Below are 10,776 nucleotides of genomic sequence, written 5' to 3' on the forward strand. Positions count from 1 at the left end.
GGGTTAAATGACTTGCCCAGGGTCACACAACTAGTAAGTGTCAAGTGTCTGAGGCCAGATTTGAATTCTGGTCCTCCTGAATCCAGGGCTGGTGCTTTATCCACTGCTCCACCTAGCTGCCCCTGCTTATTTGCATATAATATTTGCACACACAGGAGGTGAGGGTTATAAATCTCATTGACTGGGAGGATGAGTGAGTCTCTGACAGCAATAGATTAAGAGGTTTTGAATTCAGTGAGAAGAGTTGAGTAACTTCCATTGGTGTTAAACAAAAAAGAAAAAAAACCATCTGGACTGAAATCACTGACATTGAAATACTGAAATTCCTTCATCAGAAAATCACAGGTTTACCCTCGAGTTTTAGTTTTATTGCCTTATAGCTGGTTTTATTAAGTACTGTACCAGTTCAACTTTACATACAGTATATTGTAACAAAAATAACCTCAGGAGTATCTTTAAGGAAAAGATCAATTCTATAAAATGAGATATCATGTAGGTAATACCTTCTAATCTGATCGAGTAAAACAACTATTCCATTTTAACTTCCTCTTGATCTTTATAGTTCTTTATACTTGCTTCAAATTTATTAAGCACATGTTGACAGACATCCATGAGTTCATTAAGGCCTTGTCGAAAAGGCTCAATAGCTGGGAGACCCCCTTTAGTCTGGATTCGGAAATTAATTTTGCTCTCTGAAGGGTGGGTGATACTGTATCCACAGAACTCCACTTCTGGGTTCTTCATGATCATGTAACGTAGAGAGTTTCCTAGTGTATGGTCCTCATCATACAACACAAATGTGACACAGTTTCCATCTGTTCCAGCTGCTTGGACCATTTCCAACACAGGTTTCCTCTCCCCTTCTTCCACCATATTGATCTTCTTTAATGAACAGTCCCTTTTATTTTTCAGTTCATTTCAAAGACAATGGTCTGGCACAGTGGTCTATCTCCAACTGCAGATACAATTAAAATACAAAATGTTAAAACACTGCTCCTGAACTAAAATGTATGCCCCATTCTTACCCCATAATAGCTAGCACTCAATATTTCAAATTTTCAAAGAACTTTAATATTAATTTGCTCCTCCAAAAAACCAGCTCATTATCTCCATTTTAAATTAAAGGAAATTGGGCCCAGAAGTTAAGTGACTTGCTTGGGGGCAAAAGTAATAGTGTTGTGAAGCATGAATTCAGATCTTCCAGACTCAAAGTCCATCAAGCTATACCTAGGGCCAACTAGTTGCCCTCTAAAACTTCATCTTACTACCCATTTTCTAGCAAATGCTTTTCTCATTTCCTGAATTAGAATGAACAATGGTTTGAAAGACATAAATCCTGAGTTCAAGTCACTGGTTCAATCAGTTACTAGTTATGTGACCTTAGGGAAATTATTTAATTTCAGTGGAAGCTTAGTTTCTTCAACTGAAAAATGGGGTAAGATTTTTTGGCATCAAGAGCCCTCTTAATGACAGCCCGATAAAAGTGCTAGTTCAACTAAAGGCTGAGCTGCAAAACTTGCAAGAACAATATGACTTCAGAGCTGAGTTTAAGTAGTATATAGACAAAATAAAGGAATATAAATTAGCTTATCTGGCCCTTGAGGACTTTGCTACATTATAATAAAAGCCAAGAGGTAGGCCCACCCAGCTTCCTTCAGAGATATCTTTATGGAAGTTTCTGCCTTTTTGGCCAAATTCATAATCCATATGCAACTGCATTAAAGGAAGAATGACGTATTTTAGAGGACCAAGATTATTCCAACAAACCTAGGCTTATCGTTTTAGAGTTGAAATAAGTGGAAGTCCAACTCCCTCACTTTATCAATAAGGAAACTGAGGCCCAAAGACTTTAGATTACAGGAAGTTCTCACTGTACATAAATGGACCATTCTGCAGGCCTCTATATAAAGAGATTTCTATGTAATGCAAATTTGCCCATGGAGAAGGGAAAGGGAAGGAGGAAAAAAGTCCTGCACCCATGATGGGAGGGGGCTGGCACATGGTTCAAAGACTCCATGGGGACTGGGGACAGAAAAGCAAAAACAAGAGGAGGAACACATGGGGGGCTGAGGCCAGCCAAGTCAGGGCATGGCTAGAATTGAGAGGAAGAACACAAGGGGCAGACACATGGGACTAGACAATGACAAACAGAAAAGGATGGGTTGATATGTGGTACCCAAGCATGGTTGGACATGACAAACATGTAAGGGTGGGAATGTGGGGGTTGACTGAGCAGGAAAAAGGTTTCCTCTCTTGGTGCTGAAAGTCTCAAGCTAAACTAGGGATATGGTGGCAGTGGCCTCTTTGCACTTGTTTTCACTTGAAAGGTTTTTGTTTTTTTGGGCGCTAATGGTTGGCTTAGTGGGAGGCTGCTGAACAGAGGGGCAGGAGGGAAGAGAAGACAGTATTGTACAGTAAAGTTAACATAGGTGTTTATTTTGGAATGTGGATCTCTTTTATGTAATGTGAATTTATGTAAAGTGAGAACTGTCTGTACTTATTCAAGGTTACACAGAGCCTAAGGGCTGAGGCAGGATCTAAACTCAAGTCCTCCTGACTCCAGGATCTATGCATTGTCACTCACATAACTTAAAAAGGGCTGCCATAACAATGGGTAGTTCCTTTATAAAAGGATTTATGAAGAGATAGATAAGAATTTCACAGGAGACTTTACTGATGATCTCTTGACAAATATGTGGTGGATGACTAAACATGGTGGTTCAGTGACAACTGACAAGCATTCATATGCCAATTCTTGCTGCTGGTCAGGTATCTTGGTACCCACCTGGGGTTCACCTTGCAACACAATATCACATCAGAATTCTGTGGGTAAGAATAGAGAAAACCATCATTTACTTCATGACTTGACTGTAGATGAACTAAAATTTTTATGAAAACAATTGATACAAGTTGCTTAGAGCAGTCCCTTTAGCCAAAGGGAGCAAGAAAGAAAGAAATCCTTTAAGTTTGGGTAACTAATGGATATCTGATGAACACAGTCCCTGACTGCAAAGGAATCCTATCAGTCTGAGGTTGTCCTCACCTGACTTTTATTTATTTATTTTTTTTGGTGAGGCAATTGGGGTTAAGTGATTTGCCCAAGATCACACAGCTAGTGTCAAGCATCTGAGGCCGGATTTGAACTCAGGTTATCCTGACTCCAGGGCCAGTGCTCTATCTACTGCACCAACTAGCTGCCCCCTCCTGACCACTTTTGAGATTGAAGCATGTGTAAAACTGTTCATACCATAAATTCTGTGAGTTAACTAGTGGTTGGGCTAAGTCCAGACAATATATGATCTGGGACCTATACGTGCAACTTATTTCCCTGGAACCCAGAGGTTGGCAGAGAAGCAGATTTACATGTTTTTCTTATACTTTTATACTTTATATGCCTATATAATTTGAATCTTATCTAAATACTTTTAATTTTTGCATTAGCTGAGTCATAACAAGACTTCAAAGATCATATAGTTTCTAATATAAAATCTTTTTTTGTTTCTTTGAAATATTTTTTCATAGTTGTTGATTCTGAATGTAATGGAATATTACTGCCTCATATGACTCATTACACAGCTTTGAAGAATCCTCAAATAAAGTACCTCCAGTAAGTTAAAATTACGCAAAATTCTATGATGTGTGGAGATAGCTTTCTTCAATAATTGAGCTGTAAAATAGATGTTTGCCCAAGATTTTCATCAGTGTCTTCAGTGATCTCAAACTATTCTCTGCCTCATAAGCTCATCTCTTTAACAGCAAAATTGTCCTAGTGATGCTATATGATTGTAAATAATGGTATAACATGATTTTGGAAGAATGAAAATCATAAGTAACCCAAAATGTCAATGAAAAGATGCATGGACAAAAGCAAATTACAGTAAATTACCAATGATGACTTGAAAAATGTAGAAAGTAGGGGCAGCTAGATGGCGCAGTGGATAGAGCACTGGCCCTGGAGTTAGGAGTACCTGAGTTCAAATCCGGCCTCAGACACTTAACACTTACCAGCTGTGTGACCCTGGGCAAGTCACTTAACCCCAACTGCCTCACTTAAAAGTAAAAAGTAGATTTCTATGTAAAGTACCACTTAAAAATCTAACCCTATAATAGTGTTTTATGGTGAATATACAATTATTACAAGGCAGTGAGGCCTGTAGTGGATGAAACACTGGTCTTAAGTGTCAGAAAGACCCGGGTCTTTCTGCCTCTGACATCAGACCATGTGCAAGTCACATGAACTTTTAAGTGCCCCAGCTAAGTTATAGATGTAGTTCTGCAACAGTAGAGGTATATATGGAGGAGAACTGCCTACACAAATGAAATCACAGTTCCAGATGATTCTCTCCCTAAAACACAACTACTACTTCCTTGCAAAAGGCTCCATTTTAAACAGAATTTCTTCACTGATGCAATAAAAGCTAACAGGTATATGTTTCCTTGACTGAATGTGTTAAATGATACCAGATCTTTTTTTTTTTTTAATTTTTTTCTCATTAAGTTGAACTCAAAGCATTATATGCCAATCACAAAATTCCTTAAAGTATATTCCTTTTGCAAAGCTTTGCTAAATTATACTTTTCTTATCTTGTATGAAACTAAAATTTAATAATTACAAACAAATAGGAACTACAATCAAAGGAATTAAGATGGGGGGGCCTAGAAATAGCTTTCTTTTTAAATCAATGTATAAGGCAGAGTACACTACAGGCAAATAATGCTACAGATAAACACCTTATATGACAATATTTATATTTCTATGAATAATTATGTTTCTCCAGTCTTTTATTCTGTGTTTTGTAGTGTTCAAACTTTTAAAATTTTTGCATATTTTTATATTTGAATGCTGACTGGTTTGATGAGATCAGAAGTTATTTACCAAATTTTACAATTTCCAGGATGATTTAAAAGTTTAGGAAGATGAGACAGAACATTTGAAATCATGACTGTCCTGCCAGGTTTAGAATGTATGATTGTTTTGAACTTAAGTACTTGGGGGGCAGCTAGGTGGCACAGTGGATAGAGCACCGGCCCTGGATTCAGGAGGAATTGAGTTCAAATCTGGCCTCAGACATTTAACACTTACTAGCTGTGTGACCCTAGGCAAGTCACTTAACCCCAATTGCCTCACCAAGAAAGAAAGAAAAGAAGTTAATTCCTTAATTTTTTTAATTGCCTAAGACTTGGACAAACAAAAGAATTTTGACATAAGATTACTTTAACTATACAAATTGAAAATTATGATGAAATGAAATGTTTGGAACACAGAAGAAATCTTCTGGTTAGTTGATCTTTAAAGAGATTTATATTTAGTAAGCAACATAATTTTATTTAATCATTAATGCCATTTATAAAAATCATCCTTTCAGTGACCACAATGTCCATACCTTATGGTCTGGAGATCCCACTGCTATCCATAAACACTAAGGAGGTAAAAAATAGAAATGTTTAATAAGCACCAAAATATTTAAAGTCTCTTGTGGCAAACAAAACATCAAACTAAAACCAAGTTTTTGTTCAACAACTGGGGAATGGCTTAGCAAATTGTGGTATAAAAATGCAATGAACTATGACTGTTTAATAACAACTAGGGAGTATGAGAAATACAAAGATACACCAAAAGTTGACATTGAACTCTGTGTAATTACAAGAATCAAGCTGGGCTGCACAGAAGAGACATTAAACACTATACTGTGAGAGATAGCTGATATGGTTAGTTTTAATGAATTGTTCTTTATTCTTATTCTTTTTTTTAAGGGCAGTTTTTTGATTGAGGGATGAAGTGGGAATTGAAGACATAAAGCCAAAAAAAAAAAAAAATCAACAAAAATGAAAAAATGCCTTCTAGTTTGAATTCAACTTGCTCAGATAACATTGCCTTGAATTCAAATCCTGCCCCTGACACTTAGTAGTCAGGTGAATCTGACAAGTCACTGATCTCTTTCAGCTGTAAAATGAGTACAATCAATAGCACCTCCCTCTTAGGCTCAAAGGAGCAATAAGGTATGTATGTATGTATGTATGTATGTATGTATGTATGTATGTATAGGGATCTACAAATTTTAATTTGATATATTAAATTAAATATATTATTATCACTACCTGTGAGACTCTGGGCAACATAAGCTCCATAGGCCTCAGTCTTCTCATCTGTAAATCAAAGGGGTTTTACTAAATGGCCTATAAGATCCCTCATACTTCCAGATCTACCACCCTAAGTCTCTGCCTGTCAGTCTTAAACCAGTCATTATTCAATTCTCACTTTGTAAGATGTGCTCTGAATGCAGGGATTTTATTAGTGTTAAATGGGAATGGCCTGAAAAGTGAGTAATGGCTATTAGAAATATCTCAACGTACTGTCAACTTATTCTTCTATTACATTACTATGTGTTTTTTCTTTCAAGACAGATATTGTTTGCAGTATTATACATGATCATCAAACTGCTGCTAGAATGCTCACACCTGTTACTGCAAAATTTAAATCCCACTTTTCCTGGGAATTTACTCTAGGTCACAGTCAGGCTGACTGGTACAGGGCTGCACCCAGGTTTCTGGGATTCAACCACACAGTAGCCTTTTCTCCAGACCATGTGCTAACACTGGGCCCAAGATTTTCATACCAGTCCCAGAAACAACTGGGGTTGGTTCCAAACTTGAAGCCACTATTGAGAAGGTTACCAGTAAGAAACAGGAAATAGGAAATAGCATTCTCACGGAAAGGCCAGGAACTGGGTCCTTCCGATTTGATGAGATGAAAGCCCTGGGGGAAGAGAGAACAAATGGTGTAGAGAAAAACATTTCATCACATGCTCACCTAAACTTCCCACCCCCAGTTCCCTCAAGTTTTGAGATTAAAATATGGAGGACACCCTAATTTCAATGTCCCAATGACACCCTTACCCTTCAACATCAAATATTACTTATATAGACTAACAGGATTTAGACTAAGGTCCTTGGAAACTGAAACAAATCTTAGCTAACTCGTCTAAGGCCATACCAGTGGTATAAATAGCAGAGCTGTGATAGAAAATCCAGATGCTCTGACGCTAAATTCTCTTTATACTATATTACTTTTTGCCTCTCATAAGCATTAATTTCCACATTAGGATAACAACAGCTCAAAATTAATTTACCACTTACTTTCTTCCCAAGAATCTAATAAATTAATCGATGTTTATATGATTATTTATTTAGTTACTTTTCAGTCCCATATGACTCTGTGACCGCATTTGGGGTTTTCTTGGCAAAGATACTGACTTTAGTCATTTTCCATTTCCTTCTCCAACTCATTTTACAGATGAGACAGAGTTAAGTGACTTGGCTAGGGACATGCTGCTTGTAAGTGTCTAAGGCCTAATTTGAACTCAAGTCTTCGTGACCTTCAGGCCTGGCACTCTAACTACTGTCATTACTATATACCAAAGATCAGACGGTTGGGTGGTTAAGTGGAGAGTGGCTGGGGCTAGAGTCAGAAAGACCCAAGTTAAAATCCAGCTATGTGTGACCCTGGGCAAGTTCAGGTAATCACCGTCTGCCTCAGTTTCCTCACTTATAAAAGGGAGTAATAATAGCACCTACTTCCCAGGGTTTTGAGGACCCAATGAGGTAAAAGACTTTGCAAACTTTAAAGTCTATATATAGTACTTATATAAGTTTTATATAAAGTGCTTCTATAAGAGTTTGCTAGTATTATCATAGCTTAAGACCATCTAGAGTTCAGGGGATTCTTAATTTTCTGTGTGTCACGGGCCCCTCTGGCAGGCTGTTGAGGCCTTATGGAGTCTTTCCTGGGATGTTTTTAAACGCATAAGACACGTAAGATTAAAAGAGAAACAAACTACATTGAAATACAAACGTAATTTTCTTCCTCCAAGTTCCTGCAAGGGTCCCTTGAAATCCACCCCCGGGGGCCCAGGTTGGATTAGATGAGGGTCTCATTTGCCTAACGAGGTAACGAAAGAACCCGGAGTCTTGTTCAAGATCCTACAGAACCGGCCCCAAGACCAAGTCTCCTGAATTATATTTTGGACTTAAAACACCCATAAGGGTAATTTCCAGTAGAAACATCACAAGGGACTCTGTGAATGATCATTTCTCACTGCTTGCTTTTTTTTGTTTTTTGTTTTTAAAGTGTTGGCATAGATTCCAGCCATTCCTTCTTGCAAAACTCCAGCCGGTCCGTGCCTCCTTCCGGGCCTCGAGCCTCGGCAACAAACAGCAATAATGCCCTTACTGAAGACTCCCCTCCCCACCCTCGTGGACACCGTCCCTGAGGCTGCCGCTTCCCGCGGCCCGGCCCCAGAAGGCCCACAGAGCGGGGTGGGGAGGGGCGGTCCTCGCAGCCCCAAACCCCCGTTCGGCGGAGCCGGACGAACGCAGCCCAACCCGGGCACGGCGTCTCTCCAGGGAAGCCCCTGGGTCTCGTATCGCGAAGAGCCCGCCACACGGCGCGAACCACCTACCAGGGCCGGAGGTCAATCCAAGACGGAAGGAAACCAACTTCTAGTCGATGGGGTCAGATGAAGGTAAAGCACCGATAACTTCTACCTCCGCGGCAAAGAACGTGTCTACCAGCCTCGAAGTAGAAACCGGATATCCCGTGAGGTCCGGCGAGAGAAAGAGGAAGTACCATAGAGAAGGGAAGGTAGAGCGCCGCTCTCGTCCTTGAGGCCGGTCCTCCAGGAAGGTCTTAAAGGGCCCACACCTCACCAAGTGGTTGGTACAAGAGTGCGAGTAATTTGTAAATGTCTATTTTCCCCTGCGTGTTGGTAGGCGGAGAAGGAAGTCCGAAACAAATGGCACTGGCCAGTGATTCGGTTCTTTTCCCAAATGTTGAGCGGACCGGTCCTGATTAGCCTGAAGAAGAAATCCCAGGCAGGGGTCTCATTAGTGTGATGGTCATTGCATATTTCCCCAGCCCTGAAACGAGTGGCCATATTTTACATAATTATAACTTCGAAAAGTGAAAAATTAAATAGATGCGGCCACTTTACGAGATTACTAATAGGGACGGAGAGGCAGCTAGGTGGTACCATGGAAAGAGCTGAATTCAAAACCTATCCAAACAGGCAAGGAACTGTCTGCCTTAGTTTCCTCCTCTGAAAAATGGTGGGTTGTTGTGAGGATCAAGCACGGTAATATTGGCAAAGACGTGTGTATGGATGTATTTATATGGGTATGCTTATAGGTTATGAATATCTGTCACTTGGAACAGATTGATATAGATTGACATACTATCTAGCTATGTAGCTATAGATAGACATGTACCTATTGACATGGGGCTCAGGATAAATCAGAAGTTTCTCCTGTTAGAAGCAAAGCCAAAGATTACCACATAACAGGACAGACATATCAAGGAATCAAGGGACTATTAAAGTTTAGATTGACCAACTAGATATCAGGACAGACATACCTAAGAAGTATGGGGAGATACAATTCTTTATCAAGAAAGTCAATTAGACTTGGACCTGAGCTAGGATACGGAGATAACTCCAAAGGTCAGGATCATTTAAAAAAAATACCCCTCCACTCTCAGGAATATGACAAACACCCAAGCTTTTCCCACCCCACCCCACCCCACTCCACAAGGGAACTTTCCAGTTTTCAAGTGGACACCCCATCTATCCCCATAAAAGCTTTTTGCCTTCTTTCTATTCTGGGAGGAGAATGTTTCTAAGCCCTTCTCCCCTGGGGTGAAGTCTTTGACTTCCCACTAGATCACTTTCTCTAACAGAATAAAAGACCACTTTAATTCTATTTGGACTGTGTGTGAGAGTGACACTATGTATAGATAACGATAGGTATAGATATACTAGCTATTATTATTGCATTGTATTATTTCATCTCTAGAAAGATGTAAGAGCAGAAAGGGGAGTCAACCTTATTTAACTTATAAAAATTTTATTTTGAACTTAAACACTAAAAAAAAAAAAAGAACATTTCCAGCAGTTCACCACAAGTGATACTGTGAATATCGATTTCAAACTGCTTGCTTTAAAAAAGTATATAATAAATTCCCCCCACTGATTTCAAAACTGTCCTGCTTGTCTCTGCTTCCTTCTGAACTTCCTTTTATTCTCTTCTGTGCTTTAAAAAAATGTTACAATTGCTGGCCTTTGTTGTTGTTGTTGTTGTTGGCATTACTATTCTTAACCACTCCACCCCCACCCCTACCCCCAATGAAAACAGAAAGAAAACCCCTTCAAAATATCAGGACTTTCATCATTTCCTTACATGCTCCTGAGGTGACCTCCAATTTACTTTTTTTTGGGGGGGGGGCAGGGCAATGAGGGTTAAGTGACTTGCCCAGGGTCACACAGCTAGTAAGTGTCAAGTGTCTGAGGTCAAATTTGAACTCAGATCCTCCTGAATCCAGGGCTGGTGCTTTATCCACTGTACCTCCTAGCTGCTCCTCCAATTTACTTTTATCTTGTTTCTATATAAAAACAGCTAGGTGGTCACTTAACTTTTACCTACCTGTCTTAGTTTTCCCAGCAGTAAAAATGGAGATAGGAAAAATGGAGATACCTCCCAGAGCGATTGTGTGGATAAAATAAGTTAATATTTGTAAAGTACTTTTCAAACCTCAAAGGGCTAAGTAATGCTTCTTATAGTTGTTTGCCTATTGTCTCCCCCCATTAAAAATCTAAATTCCCTAAGGGCACAGACTGTGCTTTTTTTTTTTTTTGGCCTTGCTTTGTATCCCAAGTACTTAGTATAGGACCTGATATATAGTAAGAGTTTAAAAAATGCTCCTTGACTGAGTAAATGATCCATTGC

The 10,776-nt window shown here is 39.3% G+C and overlaps 1 protein-coding gene and 1 non-coding gene across 5 annotated transcripts; both read right to left on the reverse strand.

The window, feature by feature from the left end:
* Window positions 1-346: 346 nt before the first annotated feature.
* On the reverse strand, window positions 347-8,601 carry LOC122752577 (DNA-directed RNA polymerases I and III subunit RPAC2-like). Of its 4 annotated transcripts, XM_043999409.1 has the most exons (6): window positions 8,460-8,601; window positions 6,712-6,757; window positions 6,100-6,147; window positions 5,385-5,420; window positions 2,786-2,823; window positions 347-955 (listed from the first exon to the last, which is right to left on the reverse strand). In XM_043999409.1, the coding sequence occupies exon 6, from the start codon at window positions 871-873 to the stop codon at window positions 529-531; it is 345 nt and encodes a 114-aa protein (XP_043855344.1). In that variant the 5' UTR covers window positions 874-955; window positions 2,786-2,823; window positions 5,385-5,420; window positions 6,100-6,147; window positions 6,712-6,757; window positions 8,460-8,601; the 3' UTR covers window positions 347-528. The 4 variants fall into 4 exon arrangements, with proteins under 4 accessions (XP_043855344.1, XP_043855343.1, XP_043855346.1 ...); XM_043999408.1 differs by lacking the exon at window positions 6,100-6,147; XM_043999411.1 differs by lacking the exon at window positions 2,786-2,823.
* LOC122727126 lies at window positions 6,407-6,587 on the reverse strand. Its single transcript, XR_006353078.1, has one exon.
* Window positions 8,602-10,776: the final 2,175 nt, after the last annotated feature.

This window comes from Dromiciops gliroides, chromosome 4, assembly GCF_019393635.1.
Source record: "Dromiciops gliroides isolate mDroGli1 chromosome 4, mDroGli1.pri, whole genome shotgun sequence".
Taxonomy (NCBI): Eukaryota; Metazoa; Chordata; class Mammalia; order Microbiotheria; family Microbiotheriidae; genus Dromiciops; species Dromiciops gliroides.

Bases quoted from the DNA above. Each gene is read 5' to 3' on its own strand.
- LOC122752577 (XM_043999410.1), bottom strand. From the start codon at position 873: ATGGTGGAAGAAGGGGAGAGGAAACCTGTGTTGGAAATGGTCCAAGCA.